Source organism: Sorex araneus, chromosome 8 (genome assembly GCF_027595985.1).
Source record: "Sorex araneus isolate mSorAra2 chromosome 8, mSorAra2.pri, whole genome shotgun sequence".
NCBI classification, from domain to species: domain Eukaryota; kingdom Metazoa; phylum Chordata; class Mammalia; order Eulipotyphla; family Soricidae; genus Sorex; species Sorex araneus.
The window spans coordinates 12869107-12895957 of NC_073309.1; the positions used below are offsets into that span (position 1 = coordinate 12869107).

At 55.6% G+C, this 26851-nt stretch overlaps 1 protein-coding gene across 2 annotated transcripts; it reads right to left on the minus strand.

Annotated features, from left to right (window-relative positions):
- Positions 1-104: 104 nt before the first annotated feature.
- On the minus strand, positions 105-26851 carry PSKH1 (protein serine kinase H1). 2 transcript variants are annotated; one of them, XR_008631265.1, is made up of 4 exons: positions 26750-26851; positions 13261-14290; positions 4897-5081; positions 2086-2219 (listed from the first exon to the last, which is right to left on the minus strand). XR_008631265.1 is itself a non-coding variant. In XM_055145937.1 (3 exons), the coding sequence occupies exons 2-3, from the start codon at positions 14218-14220 to the stop codon at positions 1902-1904; spliced, it is 1278 nt and encodes a 425-aa protein (XP_055001912.1). In that variant the 5' UTR covers positions 14221-14290; positions 26750-26851; the 3' UTR covers positions 105-1901. The 2 variants fall into 2 exon arrangements, 1 of the variants encoding a protein (XP_055001912.1); XM_055145937.1 differs by lacking the exon at positions 4897-5081 and having other exon boundaries at positions 105-2219.

Genomic DNA, 26851 nt, shown 5'->3' on the forward strand with positions numbered 1-26851 from the left:
GGAGCTCCCGAGATGAGCTGTGCCAGGATGGGCCCCCTGCCCTCCTCCTCTGGGGTCACTGCCTGGTCCCAGCAGCCAGGATGGACACTTCTCTGGGGAACAGCTGGAGTGGGCACTTCCCTGGGGGAAGGTGGCCTGTTTATTGAGGGTACATTTACAAACTGAGTACACAAAATAAATAACTGCACATTCTCCAGCCATGGCCCCCGCGTGAAGGTCCAGGTGGGCCTCTCAGAGGCCCGAGTCCCCGTGTCTCAGGCCCGTGTCCTGCCACAGAATCAGAGGGAAGAACCCAGGGCTTCAGGCCTCCAGAGCACTCGGGGAGTTCTGAGATCATGGGCTTGGGGGCCCGGACAGAGTGGGGGGGGGGTGTCGGGATGCATCAGGCACAGTAGACTTGGCCCAGAGTGGTCTCTTTGGCTTGATTTCCCACAAATCGTGGCACATGCAGAAAGCGGGGGGAGGGGGAGCCAGTGATCTGGCGGAGGCCACAGCCGGCTCTCCTACAGAGCAGCTGTGGAGGGGGCTTGGGTTCCAGCCCGGTTTGGGGGATGGGGCGGAGGAAGGGGGAGACACCGTGGCAGACAGGGGACTGGTCTGGCTCAGGCCTCTGGGAAAGCAGTCACCCAGTGCCACCCTCCTCGCTTGGGGGCTCCCTCCAGCCTGAGATCCAGCCGGACCCAGACTGACAGGTCAGTGCTGTGAAAGGAAGCGGAGACAGGCTGGGCCGGGCCCAGGCACTCAGGGTTCAGAGGCAGGTCACACAGTATGGCTAAGTTCCAGGGGGAGCTGCGCAGGAGACAGGGGTGGGGGGATGGTGGGGGAGGTGCTGGGCAGCCAGAGCCCCTCCCCAGGTGCAGCTGCCTCTTCCTTCCCACTTCCTCTCAGAGTGGGGTGGGGGGAGGCGGGGATGTGTAGGCTGCCCTACTTGTGCCAGACACTAGATGGCGCCTTTGTGCAGCTGCAGAGACCAATGTGGCAAGACTTGAAAGGGGCGGTGGGCACGGGGAGTCCCACTGGAATCCCAACAGCTGTCTGGGAATACCCTGGCTCGCTGCCTTGGCCCAGGTGCCACCATCCCCCCAGGTAGCAGCAGTGGGGCTCCCTTTAATTCCCCTCAGGTTGGGATGGAGGCACGTAGGGAATGGAACAGGCATCCACAGGGTGGGGGGTGGGGGTGGGGAAACGGGGTATGATGGGTTCTGTGACGGCATAGAGGGGGCCAGGGAGCTAGCTCAAAGGGCTGAGTGCATGCTCTGCACGCAGAAGGTCCAGACTGGATCCCCAACACCCCATGGTTCCCATAGCACCACAAGGGAGGGACCCCCCAGGACCACGTTGGGAGTAGCCCTAAGCACTGCCAGGTGTGGCCCCCAAAATGCAACCAAACAGAAAAGGCACTAAGGGCAGTGGGCTGGAGCAGGAACTCTCACAGCACGAGTGAGGCTGGTGACTGGGGCACACTACCCACAGGGCCACACAGTCCAGAAGGACCCAGGTCCCTGCCACCACCCCTTCAGAGCTCCTGACAAGTGCCAGGGTCAGGAAAGGTCCCTGGGGGCATCAGGAAGGAAGACAGATCTTGACCCGGAGGTGGAGGGGGGGCAGGTAGATCTAGCCAGGGTCTGAGATCCCAGCCAAGGCACAAGCTTAATTTGGTCAGAAGGCCATGGAATGTGGGGGCCAGGAAGGAAGGCTTTGGTGGAGGAGGGGGGTTCCAGAAGTGACTGTCCCCATAAGCCCTGGAACCAGAACACACGTGCCCTCTACCTGGCCCTACATGCCCCTGGGCTCTGCGGAAGCAGCAAGGGCCGCGGAGACCGAAGGCCAGGCTCCCAGTTCAGGGCTCTCTCTGTCCCGTGAGCCCACGGCGCGGAGAAGGAGCTGCGGCCGGCGGGCGCTCAGCCGTTGTACTGCTGCTGGTAGCGCAGGTTGAGCTCCCGCAGCTCCCGCTCCCGCACGCGGCGGGATTTGTTGGAGCGCGTGGAGCGGCTGGAGCGCGTGGACTGGGCAGACTTAGTGCTCTGGCAGCGAGAGGAGGCGCGTTTCAGGAGGTTCTGCGAGATGGAGCGGTGCAGGTTCTTCATGGACGAAGAGGCTGCCATGCTCACCACCCACGGGTGCCTCAGGGCCTGCAGGGCGGTCATGCGGGCTCCGGGGTCCACCGTCAGCAGGCGATCAATGAAGTCTTTGGCCAGGTTGGACACACTGGGCCAGGGCTACAGGTCAAAGACAAGCATTAGAGCAAGATCACTCAACCTGGCCTTCCCTCCTGTGGAGGCCACCCAGTACCTGCAGGCTCAGCACCCCTGATGCAGGTGGTCCCTGGGAAGCACCACCAAGGGTCAGCCCAGAGACAGCGCGGGGCCTCCACTCCCCCCAGACTACTAATGCAGACCCAGACCACTAAGCAGAGGATGGCGTGGTGGAGACCTAGGTCCTCGAAAAGGGGACCCTTTGAAGAGCAGGGCTCAACTCAGGGAGCCCATCCCTGTCCACATCTCCCAAGGAACTGAACTCAGAGACACGGAGAACGACCCAAGCCCCTACCACTTGAGACCAAGTCTCCTAAGTGCTAACCCAGAAGTCCCCAAACTAAGAAGACCTCTCTGTCTTCTCAGGAAAAATATAAAAATATCTCCCAGCACCCCTGCGGGAATCTACCTTCTTTCTCTGTGGCCGGGACCCAGCGGACACTAGTCACTCTGCCTTGGCGAACCACAGAGATAAGCGGTTGTCCCCACCCCACTCCAGCTCAGACCAGCCCAACTGAAGCCCCCTGCAGCTCCAAACCGGTTCAGTGCGGTTTGAGATGCGGCTCTCTCACGGACCCACTCTGCGAGCTTAAGCAGCTCCATTTCCAGAGTGGCACAGACTCACATCAGGGACCAACCCCTGCTGCGCGAAGAGCGGCAGCCAGATTGATCGGCTGCTTCTTCAATCACCCGGCGGGTCACTGGGGCCCTGCAGCCCGCTCGGGCAGGCCTCACAGCCGACCAACTAAGAGGAGCCAAGAGCAGTGGGACAGGGGTGTCTCCCAGCCCCGGTGACTGCAGCCAGCCTGACTGAAAACCACGTCGTGCCTGTGGCATCCAGCCTCACCCTGGCACTCAGAGGATGTTGGGCAGGCGGGACACAGGAAGGCAATCCCCTTGGAGTCCACAGCCAATGACGGGGGCTCAGGCTGATATTCAGAACAGGGACTAGGGACTCCAGGTGCCCTGATGACGTCTCCAAAGAAGTTCGGAAAGGAAAAGCCAGACATCGTGTGCTCACCCAGAGCCATGCCAAGTTCAGTGCTAAGAGCCCTTCTAAGAAGCATTCCACACCTGCAGACACATCCACCTGCTTCCCAACACACCCGGGCCTCGGGGGCCACTGGGGAATGTGACCATGAACACTCCAAGCACAGGACATGCAATAACTGTGACAGCTGCTGGTGGGAGGACAGAACTCTTTCCTGGGACGCGCCTGGTCCCGAATGAGGGGGCAGGCCCGGGTAGCACCTGACTCCCACAGGCTTCCAGCTCCTCTAGGCCAACATGGCCTGCAGGGAACGAAAGCACGGTTAAATACCAACCCAGAGGGGTTGGAATGATAGCACAGCGGAGAGGGCATTTGCCTTGCATGCAGCCAACCTGCATTCGATCCCCGGCATCCCATATGGTCCCCTAAGCACGCCAGCAGTCATTCCTGAATGCAGAGCCAGAAGGAACTCCTGAGCACTGCCTGGTGTGACCCAAGAAAACAAACACAAACAAAATCAACCTGGAAGCCAAAGAGACTCTGGAGGTCTGGGCACTAGGTCAGATCCCCAGAACCATACAGTCCCCGATCTCCATCAAGAGTGAAGCCCCTCGGCCCTCAGCACCTGTGGGGGGGCTGCCCTTCCTGGCCCACAGCCCCCTGGATCCTTCTCCCCTTGCAGCCAGGGCCCCTGCTGGAGACAGTGTAACGGCAGAAGTCAAGGCGAGGCAGGAATAGCCTACCCTGAGACCGCGTCCTTACCAACATCTTTCTCTTCAGCCCCTGCTTCCGTGGCACCGCAGCCACCCCGGCGGCAGAGCCCCACAACACACAGGCCTGAGTCCTGTCCCAGCTCAGAGGCTCCATGCCCCGACTTTCCCAGCCCCACTTCCAGCTTGCTCTAGGTCATGGGTCACAAGGAGGGGTCAAGTCATGACCCAAAGCCTAGGTGCAGCCTCACCGTGGGTCTGGGAAAGGAGGAAGCTTCTCTCCCGCAGCGGACCCAGCTCCCAGTGAGGGGGAGGAAGGCGCATTCTCCAGTCCCAGTCCTTCTGGGGGGAAAGGACCTGGGCGAGGCCGCAAGTGCAATTGCTCTCCCTGCACCGTCCCTGGGACCTAAGAAAACTCACACTCTGCTCACTTTCAGGGGGAAGGAGCAAATGCAGCGAGCCCAGTGGCCCCTGGGGCATGACTAGGGGCCGAGGCGCGAGCTCCCAGCCTTCCTTCTCACTTGGCAGCTGGCCAGACCTCTTGGCCTGTGGGTTCTTTCCCAGGCTGATGATGAAGGCGCCCTATAAGGGATGGGGATCACCATCAGGAGCACTCAGGGGACGCAGGGAGGAGGGGCTAGAGCGACAGTACAGCGGGTAGGGCGCTTGCTTTGCCTGAGGCTAACCCAAGTTTGAGCCCCTGAGGCCACCAGGAGTGATCCCTGAGTGCAGAGCCGGGAGCAACCCTGAGCACTGCCAGGTATGGCCCCCAAACAAAAACCAAATACACAAAAGTATAAAACAAAAAGAAAAGGGGAGGAGGGGAGCAAAGGTGCCTGGGGTCAGCTCCCAGGACTCAGAGCCTCCCTTCACTTGGTCCCAAGCTGTCTCTTCAGATGCTGCACCGTCCCACCCACAACGGCCTGCTTCCTGTACTTACGAGGGCCTGGGTGAGAGGACAAGGGCACGAGAAGACATCCGGGGTTAGGAGCATCAGTGTGTGCGGGAGAGGCAGACGCCCACTCTAATGTGGCTCCGGAGCCAGTGTCCTCCCTCTGGTCCACCACCCTGGGACCTGGCAAGGGGCGAGCAGCAGCAAAGAGAAAGGTGCAGGGGGAAGAGAGCCTGAGCAAAGAAACAAGCAAAAAAGGGGTTTTACAAAGAAGCAGAGTGAAAGTATAATCCAAAGAGAAAAGGCCAGAAAATTGTAAGGTTAATAAAAAACTGTTTTGAAACTGGAGCTGAGTTAGCAAAGCAAAATCTGAGCATCCCCGCTAACCCTTTCCAGAGTGAAGGAGAGGGGGTGCATTCTCCTGATTGGGCCAACACCCCCAGAGTTCGACAATCCCAAGGGCAGCCCCAAGGTCAGGTGGTTTACAGGGCCCAATTTCAATCATTTTTTTTTTTGAGGGGTCGGATGCCCTTACCTGGCACTGCTCAGGGGTTACTCCCAATTTAATGCCCAAGAGCTGCTCACAGTGGTGCTCAGGGATTGTGCAGGGCGTGGGATGGGCCCCAGGGTTCCTCCACGGAAAGCAGGTGCTCCAGCCGGACTCACCTCTCTGACACTGGTTCTGTTTTTTTTCCTGGGGGAGGTAACTCCCAGCTGATGCTCAGAAGGCCTGGGGGTCCCACCCGTGATTCTCAGCCACAAGGTACGAGGCTGCCCTGCTGCTCGGGCCCTGAGGGAGCAGGGGCCACGCCAACGGTGCTGGAGTGTTTTTTTCCTTAATTCCTTCCATTCTAGTTTCCGAAGCACTCTGGTACCTTGGTGACTGTTAACGTCTGTCCCTGGAGGCTCTGCCCTAGAACCATGGGTAACTAGGACTTGGCTCAGGGTGGGCAACTGGTCAACATGGGATGGCAGGAGGAGTGAAGAGATGGACGTGACTCAGTCTTAGGGGGGCCGGCTCGGGCCCCTTGGCAGGGCCTGTGAGGCTGGGCACCATATCTGCACACAAGATAGAGCGCCCCGCGGGGCAGGCACACAGGTGTGTGGCCATGTGACCTGAGCAGGAGAGAGCGGCAAAAAGGTAGGGCCAGGTCATCTGCACCATCCTAGCCTGAGGTGACGCCCACCTCCACGGGGCAGGAGGGAAGAAAAACTCCTCAGGTTTCAAGAGGTTAGAATGCAAGAGACAGCAGAGGTGAGATGGCAGGACCAGTGAGTGGGCAGAGCTCGGCAGGTGGACAAGAGCAGGAGAGGGAGGAGACACCAGGCACTTCTCAGAACACCATCCCCCAGGGTCCCCTTGGCTGGAGAGGCCTGGCTGGGGCTGGGCGCGGGGGCAGGCGAGGCAGAGGGGTGGCTGGAGGACTGGGCACAGGGAGCTGGGGGCACAGTGGGCACACATGACAGGCTACTGTCCTGTCTGCTCAGAGCCCCCCGTACTGCTCCTACAGGAAGGGAGCTGCCCCTGTGCTCCAAGAGGTCTCCCCTCAACAGGAGGGTCCCAAACACAGTGACCAAGGAGGGGCCACTGTCGACCCCGTGGACCAAATCACGAACAGGTGGGGCTGGAGTGATAGCACAGCAGGTAGGGCGTTTGCCTTGCACGCGGCCGACCCGGGTTCGATTCCCAGCATCTCATACGGTCCCCTGAGCACCGCTAGGAGTAATTCCTGAGTGCAGAGCCAGGAGTGACCCCTGAGCATTGCCGGGTGTGACTCAAAAAGCAAAAAAAAAAAAAAAAAAAAAAACCACCAACTCATGAACAGGCAGGGCTGCGGCTGATGGAGTCAGCCTCAGGCCACAGCCACAGCCCAGGGGGGGCCTCATCTGCACGCCTGTGTACCTGGAGCTTCAGGGAGTGAGGGCGCCCTTTGTGCTTGTGAGGGAGCATCTGCTAACCCCCCGGGACCCTGGCATAGAGCCCCCTCAACCCCGAGCAGGGGTTGGCACGAAGGACGGTGAGGGACAGCTCAGAGGAAGAATTCTAAATCCGCCTGTGCTCCCTTCTGCGCTCAGCTACCGAGTCGGAAAGGAACAGCCATCCCCTGCGTGGGGAGCAGGCCACCGGTGACGCGGGGCCACAAAGAGCCATCACTATGTCTCGGGGAAACGGCCCCTCCCTGCATCTGCCCTTCGCCCTGCTCCTGCCCAGCTCACTGCCGCCCCAGGCAGGCAGAGGCCCCGAGTTCCCAGCCTTCCTGGGGCAAGACCCAGTTCCTGCTCAGCCACGTGCTCCGCGTCAGGACCCCGAAGGCTGGGAGGCCGGTGCTGGAGCCCACCTGCTTCTGGAGAACTCACCGGGCTCGCCCACAGCCCAGAGGCCGCCCAAGCAGAGGAGGAGGGTGACAATTAAAGGTTGCTAAAGGCGGCTGACACAAAGCTGCTGATGGCATGAATGTGCCATCCATCCACCCAGCCGCTAGGAATAGAACGATCGACAAAAGCAGTGACATGAGACTGGCGACGTCACACTTCGTGTCAAGTGAATCACGGGCTCTCCGAGCTAGTGCGACCGTAACAGCCCTCTAGTATGGGGCTCCAGATGACTCACCTGGTGAGTCACCCCAACAGAGAGCTGCTCCGGGGCTCTGGGGGCCTCACATGACAGGAAGCGCCCCCTCTTGAAGTGGCCTGTGTCCTCGGACTGCTCACTCACAGGCCTCCCACATCTGGACAGCATGTGTCTCCCCATCGCTGCCAACGTGACCCTAGCTCGGCCCTGGCCACCTCCAGTCACTGGGCAAAACTTCAGATTTCTGGAGCCGGAGAAAAGCAGAGCACAGGCGTTGAGGCACTTGCCTTGCATGTGGTTGATTCTGACTTAACCCCTGGCATTACGAGCCCCTCAGCACTGCCAGGTATGACCCCCAAATCCCAATCCTCTCCCACAAAAAAACAAAAACAAAAACCAAAAAACCTTCTAATTCTTCCTCTCAAAGTCCTCCCAGGGGCTGGAGCGATAGCACAGTGGGCAGGGCGCTTGCCTTGCACTCAGCCGACTCGGGTTCGATTCCCAGCATCCCATATGGTCCTTTGAGCACCGCCAGGAGTAATTCCTGAGTGCAGAGCCAGGAGTAATCCCTGAGCATTGCCCAGTGTGACCCAAATGCAAAAAAAAAAAAAAAAATCAAAGTTCTCCCTAGCAGCCCCAGGCCCCTAAAAGCTCACTGAGCCAGCTGGGAGGGCGCTACCTGCCTGGCAACAGTGACGCCTGGCTCTTCCTGGGGCCTCGCCGCCAACCTCTGAGCTCCCCTCAGGAGATGAGACAAACAGCCTGAGAGGAAGCACAGCACGGAGTCCCCAGTGACATGACCAGACACCCGTGTCAGGGAAAGCAGATCGAGGCACGGAAGGCCCTAAAGCCTGGAGCCAAAGTGGTCTGCATTCAAATCCTTGGCTGAGACCCCAGCAAGTGATGTACCCTGGCTAAACGGATGGTCACACCCAGCAGGCAGGAACCGTGGGTATAGAGCCCTCAGCCTGGCATGAACAAGCGCCGTATGAGCCGTGGTTCCTAAAGCAGCCACCTGTGAGCTGCGCCTTTTGAGGACAGTTTAGTCTCAGACCTGAGCAAAAGCTCAATGTGTGGGTGAAGGGAGACTATGTGTGGGGAGTCGGGGGTCCTGGGGCGGGGTGCTAAAGGAGGATCCGTTACACTGCAGGTCCCCACACTCCTTGCTGGCACGTTGCCTGAAGACCTCTCCCAGTCTACCCTTAAATGCTGATGCGGGGCTGGTGCGAGGGCTCTCTCCTCCTATGTGATAGCTTCACAGTGAGAAGACACCGAACCCTCATCTGCGCCAGGCTCCCCATCCCCAGAGAAGGTGGCTCCGAGAGTACCAGCAGTCTGCTTTCTCTGGGCCTCCCACACACTTCCTGCGGCATTCTCCCCCTTCTTTTTTTTCTTTGCTTTTTTGGTCACACCCAGTGATGTTCAGAGGTTACTCCTGGCTCTGCACTCAGAAATCACTCCTGACAGTGCTCGGAGAACCATATGGGATGCTGGGAATCGAACCTGGGTTGGCCGCGTGCAAGGCAAACGCCCTACCCGCTGTGCTATCGCTCCAGCCCCTGCGATGTTCTCCCTTAACCACCCAGGTATACCAGGATCTCTTGCACCTGAAACCTGAAGGGGTTTGGGGGGGTGGGGTGCCAGAAATTGCTCAACATGCTGGAGAATAAGCCTGGCACGCACAGGTTCAAACCTGGCATTCATGGCTTCTTGAGCACTGTCAAATATAGTCCTGGTGCCCTCCAGTACTGCTAGGTAGCACCTCATACCCTACCCTCTCCCCAAAAAAGGGGGGTGCTGGGGAGATGGTTCAAAGGGCTGAAGAGCATGGTTCCATGCAGGAGCCCCAGATTCAGGTCTCATTAGCATAACAGTCTCCCAAGCACGGAGTAGCCCCTGAGCACTGTTGGGTGTGATACCCCCCAAACAAAAACACCTGAAACCTGGACTGAGCAAGCCTCTGGCCCTACACAGCTCCCAACTCTGTCAACCTCTGCTCCTTTATCCCCCCTCCCCCAACACACACACTCACACACCTGTTTATTCTGAAGCACAGCCGGTAATCTCTTCTCCGAGCTTCCTCCTCAGAGACGACCTCCTTCAGGAAGCCCTCCGTCCAAATCCCCAAATCCTCTGCAGGGTGAGCTGCACCCTGGGGGTACGTGCATACAGGAAAGCACTGCAGTCCTGAGGTAATGCATGTCCCGAGACTCAGCCCAGGTGAAAAACACTACCCTCGAGAGGGGGATGGAGGCACCTCCCCAGAGCAAACTCCCGGACAGGTTTTCCGGCAGGGTTTTGCTTGTGTGACCTTCAGAAAGGCAAATGGTATCAGGCCGTACAAGACAGAGCACCAGGCTGAGCAAGGGGACAGGGCTCAGCCCTAAGAGGAGGGTCACCTGGCCGGAGCCAGTGGCTCAATGCCATCGCCTGTCCTGGCACATGCCTGCCAATGAGGGTTCACTCCATGGCCATTTCCCACATGCAGTTTCCCCTCCCAGGCTATGGCAAGTGTCCTGGGGTCAGGGAACAGGTCTTTACAGCTTCCCAAAGGGCACTCACGGGAAGGCGATGGCCTGCAGGACAGGCAGCAGTGAGATACCTGAACCACTCCATGTCCCACAAAGCCCTCCCAGCTAAGCCTCAGAGGCGGGCTCTATCTGTTCTCTCAACAAGCTCTGCTAACAGGTGCCAGCAAGGCTGCCTCTGGGTCTGGAAATGAAGGCTCTCAGCTTCAGGTGAAAGGAGTAAGAAGCTGAGTGGTACCCAGGCACGCGCACGCACGCGCACGCGCACGCACACACAGAGCAGTATCCAGGTACACACACACACATACACTGAGTCATGTGCACACACACTGAGACACACACACACACACACCCCACACACCCCCCACACACAGAGGTACCCAGGTACACACACACACACACATACACTGAGTCACGTGCACACACACTGAGACACACACACACACAGAGTCCAGACTCAAATCCCATGATTGCAACACATATACTCTATGAGCCCAGACTCATGCCCATGATCCAGCAGTCTCTCCTCTCCCCTCCCCCATCTTCTCCTGCGGCTACTATAGGAGCTGAGGCCCGAGTCCCTTCTCCCCACTCATCTGTGATTCTCCCACTCAGACAATCGATTGCCAGTTAATGAGACTCCACAGGCTCCAATTAGGTAAACTGCCTGATCAACAATTGCCAGAATAAGAAACTCTTGGGTAAAATCTACAGACTTTGTAGAATTTTGGAGTCTTTCCTTGATTGGCACTTCTTTGGAAACTTCCCTCCGTCCCACAGCTAGCTCACTACTCCTGCCGGCTGGACCCTCGCTACCGGGCACCAGAGAAAGCGCCAGGGCTGCAGCTCCCAGCCCACAGTGGCCAGGCAGGCCTTGGCACACACAGCAGGTGTCTGCAAGGTGGACTGCAGGTCCTCAGAGTCCAAAGGGTGAGCCTGCCCTGCCAGTCACAGCGGGCTCTACTGAATTCATTTGGAACAAGAAAACACACAAGAGAAACTTCAGCGAGGGGGGAGGGGGAGCGGGACAAGGTGGAGGCTCCTCCCCAGCTGGCCTGAAGAGGCCGGCTTCCGCCCTTCCTCGCACCACCAGGCAGGACTGGGATCCCCTGCCCCGTGGGAGAGAAGCCCCTGCTGGAAGCTGACAGGGAGGGGGGCGAAGTACAGGACCCCAAGCACTTAAGGCGAAGTGGCAGGGACGGCTCCCACAGGAGACCCCACTCAGGGCCAGCTGGCCGAACCCCCAGGAGGCTGCCCCAGAGCTCCCTGCCACTGGCTGTCAGAGTGTGCAGCTGGCACTGGGGCCAGCCCAGGGCTGCGGGAGCAGCAGGGACAGGCTCTCACTGCCCTGGCGGAATGCTGTGGTCCAGCAAAGCTCCCGTCCCTCCTGCGTGAACTGTTCACACATTCTTCTCACAGCCAAACCGAGTACACCATGACATTCCAGCCTGTCTTCCTGCTGAGTCACGCAGGCCCCCTCAGCTCCCACCCAGGCACCATCCCACAAAGGCTGGACCAGCTCTTCCCTTCTGCATCTCCTGCCACCTCCCAGCCCTCCGTGCTAAACCCAAACAGCAGTGTCAGTTATCGCGACTGTCAGCAGATCTGGAGTCTGCTGGTGGGATCCGGCCTGCAGGCTAGCGTCTGCTGGCACGCAAGATACTGTTGAAATATGTGAGTTCAAGTCCAGTCTTTTAAGATCAGATCTTGCAGCTTTTCCTTCAAAAATTAGACTGCCGAGGCTCGAGTGATAGCACAGCAGGTACTGCGTTTTCCTTGCATGTGACCGACCCAGGTTTGATTCCCAGGATCCCATATGGTCCCCTGAGCACCGCCAGGAGTAACCCCTGAGCATCGCCGGGTGTGACCCAAAAAGAAAAAGAAAAAAAGACTGCTGGGGGCCAGAGAGAACTCTCTCTCTCTCTCTCTCTCTGGGAGTAAAACACTTGCCCTGCATGGGCCACTGAGCAGCAGCACTAGTCTGAAGAGACCAGCTTCCACCCTTCCTCATGCCACCCCAGACAGGCAGGAACAGGGACCCCCTTTCCCGTGAGGAAGCTTGATCTCTGATACCACATCTGGTCCCCCAGCCCCCAGGAGAGATCCCTGAGCTCAGAGCCAGGAGTAAGCCTTGAGCAGAGCTAGGTGTAGCCCCTAAATTAGTAAGAATAAAACACTGGACCACTGGAACCTAGCCACAGCCATGCTCGAGGCCCCTCTCCACACGTTCAGACAGGCCTCACGCATGAAGGTACCGGCAGAGGAACCCAGGTGTGTGAAGTCCCATCAACGGCCAACATCCAGAGACTTAAAAGCAAGCTCCCAGAAGCAATATCTTGTAGCCTACTCCTCCCTCTGGGAGAAACTGGCAAGCTTCTGAGAGTTCCCTGCCCACATGGGACAGCCTTGCAAGCTTCCCATGGTGTATTCATATGCAAAATCCAGTAACAAACTGGATCTCATTCCCCTGACCCTGAAAGAGCCCCCAGTGTGACATGACATCGTTGGGAGGGCCAAGTCGAGAGAGACTTCTAAGATCTCAGGGAAAGGACAAATGGAGAGGTTACTGATCCGATTGAGAAATCGATGATTAACGGGATTTTGTGATCGTGATCATGATCGTGAAAACAATAGAATATCTGGGTGCATCAGATCTTTAGTGCCATGTGGCCAAACTGGGCAGTAGCGAGAAGCCCATGACATGGTGCCAAACCCCGAAGCCCACTGTAGGTTCCCGTGCAGAGGCAGCTGCCCACGGCCCATGCTCACGTCTCCCTGCGTCTCTGCCTGAGGACTTTGTACAGCATCAGTTAGTACTCAGGACAGTCCAGAAGTGCCAGGGATTTAATACCCCCCAGAAATTCTTGACTCACACAGGAGTCAGAGGGTTGGAAGCCACCCACTAGCCTGCCCCTCGGCACTCTGGTTCTGCGGTCCCACCACTGACGACTATTCAAAGGGTCCCAGCAGGGCTGAGTGCTGAGGTCCACAGCAGCCCCCACTCCACATACTCGCTCCTGGCTTTCTGCCTTTCTACCTCGCTCTCCCTGCCCTTCCTTCAGAAACTCCCAGTTACTTTCCAGAAACCCCTCAGTCTCCACCCTCCCAGGCTTCCAGCCAGGGCTCACTCGTTGGGGAACATAGTCAGATACCCCATGAGTCCCACTTCATCACTGCTGCATTACCTGTCTGCACACCTTCCCCCCCAGCCCCCACCGCCCCCTCCCCCGTTCACATCCCCCAAGGGCAAACCGCAGCACAGGCTCCCTCTCCCAGGGGACTCCCCAGCATCCCCGAACGGGGTAGACTCACCTCCCCCGAGTAACTGTACTTGCCCCTGAGGATCTGCCGGTACAGCCGGGTGCGGTTGTCATCCTCAAAGGGCATGGTGCCACTGAGCAGGATGTAGGCGATGACACCCAGAGCCCACATGTCCACGGAGTTGGTGTAGGGCTTGCGGACCAGCACCTCAGGGGCGATGTACTCGGGTGTGCCACAGGTGGTCTTCATCAGGCAGTCATCGCCCTTCTTGCGGGCGCTGGCCAGGCCGAAATCGGTGATGATGATCTTGGAGTCCGTGCCCGGGTGGTAGTAGAGCAGATTCTCAGGCTTGAGGTCTCGGTGCGTGATGCCCAGCGCGTGCAGGTAGCGGACGCCATCCAGCACCATCTGCAGCACCCGGGTGGCGTCACGCTCCGTGAAAGACCCCTTGGCGATGATTCGGTCGAAGAGCTCACCCCCGGTGGCCAGCTCCATGACCATGTACACGCGCTCCTGCGTCTCGAACACCTCCACCAGCTGGATGATGTTGGCGTGGCGCACGCGGCGCAGCACGCGCAGCTCCGACTCACACACCTCCCGTCCCTCCCGGTACTTGGTCTCGATCATCTTGATGGCATACGGCTGCCGGGTGGCCCGGTGCTCCACACGCACCACTCGGCTGAAGCTGCCTCGACCGATCAGGGCCTTGATGTCATACTTGGCTGTCACTCGCGGATCAAACTTGGCCCTGTACTTAGCCACCCTGGTCCTGCGCGGTGGTTCGGAAGGAGGTTCTGCGGGGCCGGTGGTAGTGAGGGCACCAGGACAGGGGCCTCCATACTGGTCGGCTGCCGGGAGCCCGGCCTTGGGTGGAATGAGACTGTCCACCTCCGTGATGAAGTGCTTGTACACATCGCTCTTAGTGCTACCGAAGGGCTCCACCTTCTTGACCAGATCCAGCTGGACATCCTTGGGCGGCTCAGGAAGGACCTTGCTTGTCCCACAGCCCATCACGGACACGGGGGCATCCTCTCCAGCAAGGCTGGCAGGACCTGCTCTGCAGGCAGTGTCCCGACTACACCTACGCAGGCAGCGGAGAGGCAAAGTCAGCACAGCCAGAGACACCCTGGACGGGACATCAGCCGTCCTCCGCCCAGCCTCCCGCCCGTCAGTTAACCCAGCCCAAGAAAGCTGCAGCAGTGCATCCGACATGGTTCCCCAAACAGGACACTGGCTTTAGCCCCCTGGGCCTGACTCCCCAACAGAGGGCAGGAACACCCACCAGGCCCAACTGTCACTACCCTGCTCTGCTCAGGTCCCTTTTCCAACTGAAGTCCCGTGTTTTTCAACTGTTAAAATCATTCCTCTGACTCATCTTTTCTGACATGGGGGGGTGCGTGGAGTGCTGGAGGCCTGCTCCCCAACATAACCGTGCACCAGAGCGCAGGAAGCTGCTCCTCCAGGGCCTCGCTCCTGCTCAGCCTTCCTGCCCACCAAGGCCTCCTGGAAGGGTAGCCCCGGTGACCACTCCTCACCTCCTCCTCCCCATCGGGGCTGGCATGAGTCCTTCGGGGGAAAGCTCCAACCCGTCTCCCAGTCTCAGAGCTGGCTAGAACCAATCCCAGTGAACTTGGGGCAACAGATCTGGCGACTGAACTAGCCAGGGCTGCACTCTCGAGACGAAGAGCAGGCCATGTGCTCCAAAAGGATAGGAGCAGCTGCATCCAGATGTGACTCGGGCTGCAGACAGAGAGCACTTTCCCCGGGGTCAGAAGACGTCCTATGAGGGGCCGGGAGAGTACAGGTAGGGCACTTGCCTTGCATGCAGCCAAGCGAGGGCCTACCCTCAGCACTCCATACAGGAATAAGGAGCGAGCCTAGGAATAAGCTCTGAGCAATGCTGGGTGTGGTGGGGAGTAGGCGAGGGAGGGGAAAAGAGGAGAGAGAAAGGGAGGGAGGGAGGGAGGGGGTGAGAGAGTGTGAGGGAGGTAGAGGGGGAGAGGGAGAGGAAGAGGGCAGGAGGGAGGAGAGGGAGAGAGCAAGGGAGGGAGAGGAAGAGGATGAGAGGGAAAAAAGGAGAGGGAGGGAGAGGGGAAGGAGAGGAGAACAAGGAGGAGGAGGAGGAGGAGGAGAAGGGTGAGAAGGAGGAGGAGAAGACACCCTATGTGCTTCCTGAACAAAAGTGCTCCAACAAGGGGCTGGAGTGACAGTACAGTGGATAGGGCGTTTGCCTTGCACGCGGCTGACCATAATGTCCCCCAAGCACTAATTCCTGAGTGCAAAGCCAGGAGTAACTCTGAGCATTGCTGGGTGTGAACCCAAAAGCTAAATAAATAAATAAATGCTCCAACTATTAATATGCTGAAAAGACAGTCCAAAGAACTGAGTGAACATACACAGGAGGGCCAGGTGTGATTCCCAGCACTGCAGAGAGTTGCCGGGGCCCTCCTGAGCAAGAGCCAGAATCCCTGAAAAGTGTCGGGAGGCACCCCCAAAACAAGACAACGCAAGAGACCCAGACATTACAGATCTTACAGCCACAGAGGCCCTCAGATTCCAGTGAGTGGAGGCCTGGGCCTGAGACGGCAGGACTGACCAAGGAAGCCAACTGTCAAGGAAGAAGTTCATCAGTGACACAGTTCCAAGGTCCTGACCAATATATCAGGCATAAAAGGAGAATCTAACCCCTGAGTACTGCCAGGTCCCCATCCCCCCCACATGCACATACAAAAATTAGGAGAAATCTAGAAGCCACAGAGCAAGAGCTGAGTTACAACAGAACATTAGCACAACAAGGATTCCCCTTCTCGAAGGGAAGGGAGATTCCAAGACACAAGGCATGTGGGATTGGCTGCAGTCCCCACTGCAGTGCCAGGGGGATCCCACATCGCTGCTTATGAGAGTGTTTAACAAAGGCATTCAGAAACTGGGCTCCATCCCACGGAGGCCAAAGATCAGCATGAGGAACTGTGGAATCTGCAGACTTACCTCTGCTTTAGGGAAGCCACACTTCCATAGAATAACAGGGCCATCTCTCAGAACACAGACCCCTCACTCCAGCAACACACAGTGAACAACCACCACCCCCACGCACAGACGGCAAACTCAGGGGGCAACATGCCAGAGTCCCCTGGAAACGGGAGGCAGAATAAAAAGCTCCAGGCTTCCATGCCAGCTCTTTCTGCTCGAGTCTGGTCCCGATGAGAAAAATCAAGTTCACAAAAGAGGCCTGACTTTTCATCTTAAACACAGGATGTCTGCACAGGGCTCCCGAGCCAGCAGGGAGCGAGGCAAGGGTGAATCCTCTGACCTTCCACTTCCGTCCTGAGGCGGTATCTCAACCTCACTGCACTTAGAAACTCTTCACAGACTGGCTGCCGTGGCACTCTGCCGTCGCAAGGGTTGACAGGCTTGCAAAATGAGGAGGGAGGGCGCCAGCTGGCAAAGTACCCCAAGGTACTCTCCGCTGTACCACTCTAGTCACTGGGCACTCACCCTCCAAAGAGGCCCGGTGAAAAGACAGGCAGAGGGAACAAATAGGTGGTGGACAGAACTCTTTCTGGGAGGAAGGGGAGAATGTCTGCCTGCCCCCCACGCAATCAGGAGACTGGGGTGGGGGGCAAGGACAAACGAGGAGAGCCTCAGGATTCCTCCCAGGAGGGCCGCTTGCCCCACCGCTACCACCTGTAGCAAACGCTAAACTTGAGAGCTAGCCTCCGTGCCTCACTCCCAGCTTCTTGAGTCAGGCCTGTTAGAATGTGGCCATGGGGTTAGAACTCGGGGCGGTTGTCTGCACTACATCACAGGAGTGGCAAAACTTACCCAGAGCTGTTCAGATCGAGGTGGCCAGTGGGAGGCCCAAATGCCCTAGCTTGCCAACCACAACTCCTCCCTCCATACGGAAGAGACTCCAGAAGCACCTGGAGTCCAGCAGAGGCTGGCCCTCCAAGTCAAGACCTTGACCCTTTCTCCTACCAGTTAGCTGAAGAATTTTTTTAATTTTTAAAAAATGTTAAAATAGGGGCCGGAGCGATAGCACAGTGGGTAGGGCGTTTGCCTTGCACGCGGCCGACCCGGGTTCGATCCCCGGCATCCCATATGGTCCCCCAAGCACTGCCAGGAGTAATTCCTGAGTGCAGAACCAGGAGTAACCCCTGAGCATCGCTGGGTGTGACCCAAAAAGCAAAAAAAAGAAAAATGTTAAAATAATTATTTAAAAATAATTTTTAAAAAACACTTGCCGGGGGCTGGAGCGATAGCACAGCGGGTAGGGCGTTTGCCTTGCACGTGGCCGACCCAGGTTCGAATCCCAGCATCCCATATGGTCCCCTGAGCACCGCCAGGGGTATTCCTGAGTGCAGAGCCAGGAGGCCAGGAGTAACCCCTGTGCATCGCCAGGTGTGACCCAAAAAGAAAAAAAAAAAAAAAAACACTTGCCTTGAACATTGCAGACCTGTGTTCAATCCCGGGCACACCGTAGAGTCCCCTTGGTTTCGCCAGGAGTGATCTCTGAGCACAGAGCCTGGAGAAACCCCTGAACATCACCACACAACAAACAAAAACTCTCAGGAGAGGGCCGGAGGAAGCCAGATAGTATAGCAGCTAGGGCACTTGCCTTCCATGAACCCAAGCTGGGTTCAATCCCTGGCACCCCAAATGGACTCCAAACCTGTCAGGAGTGACCCGTGAATGCAGAGTCAGGGGTAAACCCTGAGTAACACCAGGTATGCACCCCACCCACACACACAAAAAGAGGGCCAGAGAGGTGGTTCAATGGGCTGAGCACATGCTTTGATTACAGGTCTGGGTTCAGTAGCCATACTTACAAGCCCCAAGCACCAGTGGGTGTGGTCCCAAAGTTTAAAAAAAAAAATCTTTTTAAAGGGCCAGAGAAGCTTGCTCTTCAAACCTGTGTTTTTTTTTTGTTTGTTTGTTTTTGCTTTTTTTTTGCTTTTTAGATCATACCCGGCTATGCACGGGGTCACTCCTGGCTCTGCACTCAGGAATTACCCCTGGCAGTGCTCAGGGAACCATATGGGATGCTGGGAATTAAACCCGGGTTGGCCGAGTGCAAGGCAAACGCCCTACCCGCTGTGCTATCACTCCAGCCCTCAAGCCTGTGTTTTCCCCAAACACATAGCAAACTTATTTCTACCAATGTTCTCTCCTGAACACGTTTTCTTTTTTGCTTCTGTACTCACATCTTTCTAAGCAAGTTCCATTCAATAAAAATATGTTTCACATACACACAAAAAAAATTAATTAAAATAAAAAGGGATAAAAAGGGAGGGGCTGGAGCGATAGCATAGCGGGTAGGGCGTTTGCCTTGCACGCAGCCAACCCGGGTTTGATTCCCAGCATCCCATATGGTCCATAAGCACCGCCAGGAGTAATTCCTGAGTGCAAAGCCAGGAGTAACCCCTGTGCATCGCCGGGTGTGACCCAAAAAGCAAAAATAAATAAATAAATAAATACATAAATAAATAAATAAAAATAAAAGGGACAGAAAGTACAGCAGTTAGGGGTGCCTTCCTTACATGCGGTCAATGCAGATTTAATCCCAACACCAGAAAGATCCCCCAAGCACTGCCAGAAGTGACCCCTGAGCACAGAGCCAGGAGTAAGTCCTGAGCACAGCTGGGTGTGGCCCCAAAGCCAAAAATTAAATAGTAAGTAAGAGGCTAGAGTGATAGTACAGTGGTTAGTATGCTTGCCTTGTATATGGCTGACTTGGGTTCAATTCCCAACACCCCATGTGGTCTCCTATATTCAATAAATCAATTTTTTTCAAAAAAAGATTAAAAAGGGGGCTGGAGCAATAGCACAGTGGGCAGGGCGTTTGCCTTGCATACAGCTGACCCGGGTTCGATTCTAGCATCCCGTATGGTCCCCTGAGCACTGCCAGGGGTAATTCCTGAGTGCAGAGCCAGGAATAACCCCTGTGCATCGCCAGTGTGACCCAAAAAGCAAAAAGAATAAAAATCAAAATAAAAAAAAAATAAGTCAATTGCCTGCACTGCATTATCCCTGAACAGTGCCAGGAGTGACCCCAGGTCAGAGTTGTACGTAGCCCCCAGGAACCACAGGGTGCAGCCTCGAAAACCAGTGACAAAAATTTCCCTAAGAAGCTTTTCTATAATAAATATCTTGTTTTTGTTTTGGGGGCACACCCAGCAGTACTCAGGGGTTACTCCTAGCTCTGCACTTAAAATTATTCCTGATGGGCTTGGGAATCATATGGGATACTGGGGATCGAACCCAGGTTGGCCACGTGCAAGGCAAACTACCTTACTCTGTGCACCATTGCTCTAGCCCCCCCCCAATTTTTTTTTTCTTTTTGGGTCACACCCGGTAATGCTCAGGGGTTACTCCTGGCTTTGCACCCAGGAATTACTCCTGGTGGTACTCGGGGGACCATATGGGATGCTGGGAATCGAATCCGGGTCGACCGCGTGCAAGGCAAACACCCTACCCACTGTGCTATCACTCCAGCCCCGTAAAAAGTATTTTTGAAACCTCCATTTCAAGTACAATTTGCTTATACTGCTCAATGTCTCCCAATGTCTGACTGTTTTTAGGGGGCCTTCCCAACAGTTCTGGGGGCTACCAGGGCCACAACCAGTCCTTGGAGCTCTCTCGCTGGCCCACTGACTGCCTTTGATCACCAGAGTTGTCAAACCTTGAGGGATGGGGCCACTGCTCGGGTTGCTAGAACTCCCTGGCCCCCAGCCAAGCGCTGAGCTCCGAAGAGGCATTCAGTGTGTGCCAATACCCAATGGGAAGGTGGCCTGGCACTCAGAGTCCATGTGTGATGAGGCAGCGATCCCAGAAGCTCAGAAATGTCAGGTGGCTGAAGAGGTCAGACTTGCGGTTTAGGCAGACCAGTAGCCAGTGCCAAAGTCCCAACAACAAAGGACGCTGTTGCTTGGGGGTCTGAGTGGGTCTTCCAGATGGTTATCTGAACTCCAAAGCAAGTATGTGCACCAGCTGCCAGGGGGGTGGGGGAGGCCAGAGGCTTAAGCACAGAGGCAAGGACGGAGCCGGAAATGCTTGCTGACCACAAAAGCCAGGTCCATGACGTCTCCCAGACATGCACACAGGGCCCTGGTCCTCCCCGCTGCGATACTCCTCCACCGCTCCACTCACTGCCTTTCTCCAGCAAAGATCTTCAAATCCTGCTTCTGAGTTCTGAAAGACTGCCTGTTAAAAAACAGTCGCTCCACTCACTGCCTTTCTCCAGCAAAGATCTCCAAATCCTGCTTCCGAGTTCTGAAAGACTGCCTGTTAAAAAACAGTAGGCAGGAGTCGGAGCAATGTACAGCAGAGAGGGCATCTGCCTTGCACGTGGCTGACCCGGGTTCGATACCCGGTATTCCATATGGTCCCCAAGCACCACCAGGAGGAATTTCTGAGTGCAGAGCCGGGAGTAACCCTTGAGCATTGCTAGGTGTGACCCCCCCCCCAAAAAAAAAAACAGTAGGCAGTAATCTCTCAGTAATCTCAGTAGTAAGTAGCTGCGAAATAACACTTCTAAGCATGACGGGGCACACGGGCTAAGCATCTTTGCCATTTTAGAGGAATATCCCGGGGCTTTAGGACTCTGCCCTTTCCAACAGTGAAACTGACACAGATTCTGTTTTCATTTTCAGAAATCTGACAAAACCGCTGAGGGACCAGAGAGAGGGTTCAATAGGCAGAAGCACGTGCTCACAAGCAGAAGGTCTGGGGTCAGTTCTTGGCACCACTTAGTCCCCTGAGCATTGCCAAGGGCAACCTCTGAGCACTTTGCCAGGAACAGCCCCTAAGCACTGCCAGGTATGGACCCTTCCTTTAAAAGGGGGGGGGGGTGGCAGAGAGGTAATACAATGAGCAGGGCATTTGGTTTGTACACAGCCAATCTGGGTACAAACCCCAGGACCCCACATGGTCCCCCAAGCCCTCTACGAGTGATCCCTGAACACAGAACCAGGAGTAAGCCCTGAGCACTGCCAGGTGTGGCACAAAAACGAAAGTATTGACAAAAGTATACAAAGATGTATTTATGTAAGAAAGTAAAGTTAACAAGAAGAAAGTAAAGTTCTAGACAGACTTCTTCAGAATAACCCAAATATCCACCCATGTGGAAATGAAAATTCAAAATATATCCATATAATGGAATGTTCTGCAGGTGCTGAATGACATAAATCATTACATATAAACAAAGACACATACTAGCTCCCTATTCATAGTTGTAAGTGGCTATGCACCAAATCCCCATCCATGCTGTATTAAGTAGTTAGTATATAGAGGATCGGGGAGAAGACTCAAAGGCCTGGACTATGTGTGAGGGTTTGCATGTGGGAGCCCTATTCAAGCCTTAGATTTGACCCTCAATGTCACATGATCTCTCAAACATCCCATGCACCAAAGTCATAAAATAACAAAACAAACATCATAAAAATAACTATTTTATGAGTGTGACCCTAAAAAAGTCTTAAAAGAGTATGTAAAGCATATTGTTATACTTAAAACAAGCTATGGGCAGCTAGAAAGAAAAAAAAGATTATCCCAGAAGAACAGAAGAGAAACTGTTGACAGTAATGGGCCCTGGGTGTGTGAATGTGAAGGGGAAAGGGATGTGGGAAATCCTCCACCTCACTTTATACACTTATGTGTGATTGTTATTTTAGTAGTGCTGGAGATCAAACTCATGTTTTAGGAATGGAAGGCATGCACTTTACTACTAAGCCACATTCCCAGCTCTCGGTTGCTGTATTTTTGGCAGGGGGTTATACCCAGTGGTACTCAGGAGTTACTACTAGCTCTGCACTCAGGAATTTTCTCTTGGAGGTGCTCGGGAATCATGGGATGCCTGAGATAAAAGCCAGGTTGACCACATGCAAGGCCAATGTTCTACATGCTGTATCGTTCTAGCCCCGCTGCTGTATTTTAAAATCTGCTTGGGGGGAGCAGTCACAAAGATAGTACCAGGTTAAGGTGCAAGCCTTGCATAAAGCCAACCAATTTGAGTCCAGCACTGAGAATATTACCCTGAACATCACTGGGTGTGTTAAACCCAGAACACCACCACTCAAATGGCCTTAAGTAATCTCAGCATCAGGGGTCCTGAGTTGCATCATAGCCTGGGGGCTTCACACTGAACCACCAGCCTGGCTGCATAAGAATCACCTGGAGGGGAGCTGGAGCCATAGCACAGCAGGGCAGGGTGGGTAGGGTATTTGCCTTTCACGAAGCCGACCCGGGTTCGATTCCCAGCATCCCATATGGTCCCCTGAGCACTACCAGGAGTAATTCCTGAGTGCAGAGCCAGGAGTAACCCCTGTGCATCACTGGGTATGACCCAAAAAAGCAAAAATGAAAAAAATAAAAATCACCTGGAGGGGGCCCTAGGCCTCCTGAACACAGCTTGGGCGACCTCCTGACCCCACAACATGGTGGGCAGAGTCTGTACAAGGCACTTGCCTTGCATATGGCCAACCCTGGTTGGGTCCCCAGTACCGTACGATCTCATATGCACTGCTGGAGCAATCCTGGAGCCAGGAGTAGCCAGGTGTGGCCCAACCTGTACACATACACACCCCTGCCCCCCCAAGAGAGCGCTAATGTACCCGGGGTACACCTTCCAAAATCTTAAAATGCAGCCCACAAACATTTATTTTTTGTAAATAGGGCTACAGCTGCCAGAGCTGAGGAGAGCACTCAAAGGGCTGGAGCACATGCCTGGCACACAGGGCCCCAAGTTCCATCCACAGCACCACACGGTCCCCAAGCGGGGTGCAGCCTTAGTGCTTCCCTAGGGCTGCTAAGGTAGAGCCCTGAGCCATCGCACTAGCACAGCTTGGCCCCGTATCCCCAGGAGTGCCCCTGGGGCCCCCAAGCACTGCTACACCCCTACCCCATGGCAAATAAAAATGGAGGCAGACACAGCCTCTGCTGTCCAAGAATTCAGAGCCCAAATGGTCCCACCAAGAGTTCCCTCAACCACCACTCTAGGGATATTCAGAGAGGCCACTTCAAGGCTGGCAGTCTGGAAGGGGTTCCTCTGAGATCATCTTCAGAAAATGAAAACACCACATTTTTCTACTTCAGCATTACATTAGACACCTCAGCAACAGAAGGCTGAACCAAGAATTAGCTCAGTGATGAGCAAGCCAACAAAAATTAGCTTTTTACTCACTGAGCAAGATTCCTGGAAGGAAAGGGTTTATAGGTCTCTCCTGGCTTCCCTTCTTCCAAGGCTGTCCTCCCATTTTTCTTTTTTTCACCCTGGCATCAATGGAGGCAGCTGTTCCCAGTGCTCCCGAGGCCCAGGGACTGATTCTTTGGCATTTCTGTAGCACGCTCACATCATACAGTTGGGAGAGCTGTAGAGGGTCTGAAGCCACACAAAGTCTAATGAATTTGACCCTGAACGGGTAACTGACAGAGGGAGGACACAGTACCAACTTCAGGCTCCATCAATTCTGAGATCTGCAGAGCATTCTGTTCCAGGCGAGAGGCAACACTCGCTCACTGTCAGAAGCAAATAGGTTTCTGCAAATGGTATTTTCTCCAGCTCGTTTATCCAACTTAACAAGCACAAGAACAACAATTAGACCTGGACAATGTGCTTATTCAGCAAACCCACCCTCTGGTGAGTCAGCATTCCAAATCTCTTCCAGGGAATGGCCAACTGCAACTGCCCTGAGTAGAAGCAGTGTTAGCGCTGTCCCTGATGGCCAGAGATGAACTCGAGCAAATTCCACAGTACAAGGCAGCTTCCTACACAAAGCTCGGTCTGCGGAGCAAACAGCCCCCTCAGATCTCCTGAGATGGCTCAAAGGGCCAGAGTACAGACTTTGCATGAACGAGTCCCAGGCTTCATACCCAGCAATGCACGGTCCCAAGCATCAACAGCAGCCCATTAAGGCATATGCAAACTGGAACTCAAAGAACCACAAGATCTTCTTAGAAAATCAAGAAATGAGGGGGCTGGAGCGACAGCACAGCGGGTAGGGCGTTTGCCTTGCAAGCGGCCGACCTGGGTTTGATCCCCAGCATCCCATATGGTCCCCTGAGCACCGTCAGGAGTAATTCCTGAGTGCAAAGCCAGGAGTAATCCCTGTGCATTGCCAGGTGTGACCCAAAATGCAAAAAAAAAAAAAAAAAAGTGAATCCATGTCTTTCTCACTTCAAAGTCTATGCTTCGAACCACTAAACTTTTGAAGGGAACATTTTTGGAGGGAACATTTCTGGTGGCAGTGCTAATGGTGGGGGTGGGGGGGAAGCATTTGGGGCAGAGACTGAACTTGGGGCCTCGCATAAGCTAGGCACATGCTCTACCACTTTAGCTAGATCCCTAGGCCACTAATTCATACTCCCAGGTATGGGTAATGAGAACACCACAACATGAGTCCACGAGACTCAGCAAAGTCTTCCCACTTAACAAAGATCCTGGCCCAGAGAGAGTACGTGCCTTGCACAGAGCTGATCAGGATTCAGCCCCCTGGCACTCCCCCAGCACTGCCAGGAATGATTCCTCGCACAGAGCCAAGGGTAAGTCCTGAGCACAGCTGGACTTACTTAAAAACAAAGATTTTCAACCAGGGAACACAATAAAGTCACTTAAGCGAAGTTTTGTTTTGCTTTCAAAATCATACTAGGTGGGGCCAGAGTGATGGTACAGCTGGTAAGCCACTTGCCTTGCACGTAGTCGACCCAGGTTTGATCCCCAGCATCCCCTATGGTTCCCTAAGCATCGCAAGGAGTAATTCCTGAGTACAGAGCCAGGAATAGCCCTGAACATCACTGATGGTGGCACAAATATAGAAAACACACACACACACACACAAAAATCATATTAGGTAACAAACTTTCTAAATCAAAATCTCAGAAAGTAAAACTCTTCAGATTGTATCATGATAAACTACTCCAAGTGATTTTCTTTTGATGGGGGGGCACATTCAGTGGTGCTAAGGGCCACTCCTCACTATGTGCTCAGGAGTGATCCCTGGCACTGCTCAGGGGCCCACAGATGATACTGGGTACACCACATGCAAGGCAAGCAGCACCTGACCTATACTATTTCTCTACCCTCTGCCAAGTAATTTTTTTTTTTTTGCTTTTTGGGTCACACCCTGTGATGCTCAAGATTCCTGACTCACTCAGAAACTACACCTGACAGTGCTCAGGGAACCATATGGGATGCCGGAGCTTGCAAGGCAAATACCCTTCCCGTTGTACTATCACTCCAGTCCTCACCTTGACACAAGTGAATTTATACCATCAAGGTTGAAGAGGCAGCACCACTTAACGTGTACATACATGTGCTTATATACGTGTATAGCACGTGCAAACAAGCTACCTCTTCCTGGGCTTACCTCACACCCTAGCCCATCAGGGACTCAACAACAGGTCAACATTGACCCACTTTTTTTTTTTTGCTTTTTTGGGTCTCACCCAGTGATGCACAGGGGTTACTCCTGACGGTGCTCGGGGGACCATATGGGATGCTGGGAATCGAGCCTGGGTCAGCCGCGTGCAAGGCAAACGCTCTACCCGCTGTGCTATCGCTCCAGCCCCTGGACCCACTCTTAAACCTATCCCAAACCGGGAATTATTTTCTGCAGGGCACAGAGCCAGATACTAGGATGACAAGAGCGGTAAAACACAATCTGTCTCAGCGAAGTGCTCCACGGAAGCACGGGTAAACGGAACGCCAGTCCGTGTGAACACGTCAAGATGTGGCGCAGGGGAGGTTTCCCCAGGGAAATACAACCTCCGGTGGGCTTGACAGGGCAGCTGTAAATATCCCGTACCGGCAGGGGTGGGGGGAAGACAGGAAAGAGTATGACTTGAGAAGATGACAACTAGAAGGATCAAGCCTATAAACCCACAAAGCGAACAGGCGGATCTCGAGCGCCAACTGCAAATCCATGTGGAGAGGGGACAGAAGCGCCCAAGTGCTGGGAACTGGGCGTCCAGCACATCCCCGGGAAGAGGCCCCCATCCCTCGCGGAAAGTCTGGCCTGATCCCATGGGCACCGAGTTCGGGGCAGTGGTGGAGACATTCAGACATTCGGAGGGGGAAGGCGCTGCCCGCTTCCTCGGCGGCCTGAGCGCGGGCGGCCGGGATGAATGGCTGCGGGGAGGCTCGCCGGAACCAGGAAGGGAGCAGCGGCCCCGCCAGCTCCTGGCGACCGGTGGCCAAAGGGGTGTGGAGTCGGTGTCGGCCACGAGACGGCAGTGAGAACCGGCGGGCTCGTCCGCGCGGACTGCGCCGGCGGGCTCCGCGGCGGGCTGGGCGGCTGACCGCGTCCAGCGGGCCCTCGCGGACTACCCGGTGAAGCCACACGCTTCCGGCCCGGTGACGCCTCGGGCACGGAGGGCCCTGGCACGGCCGGGCATGCTCCCCAGTGCGTTAGGCCCTGGCGCACCGGGGACGGGCCGAGGGCTCCGGGCTGGGCAGACACAGGGCCTGGGGCACCAAGAAACGCTCGTGGCCGCAGCTCGTCCGCCCCTCCCGCCCACTGAGCCGTCGCCCTGAGCCGGCCCGCCTCACCTCGCGCGGGCGGCGGGCTCTTCGGCGTCTCGGCGGCTGTGCTGACCCTCTCCGGGCCGCGGCCAAGGCCGCCGCCGCCGCCGCCGCCGCCGCCGCCGCCGC

Bases quoted from the DNA above. Each gene is read 5' to 3' on its own strand.
- PSKH1 (XM_055145937.1), bottom strand. From the start codon at position 14,220: ATGGGCTGTGGGACAAGCAAGGTCCTTCCTGAGCCGCCCAAGGATGTC. The intron at 2,220-13,260 runs GTGAGTCTACCC...TTTGACCTGTAG, and splicing joins AGTACAGTTACTCGGGGGAG to CCCTGGCCCAGTGTGTCCAA.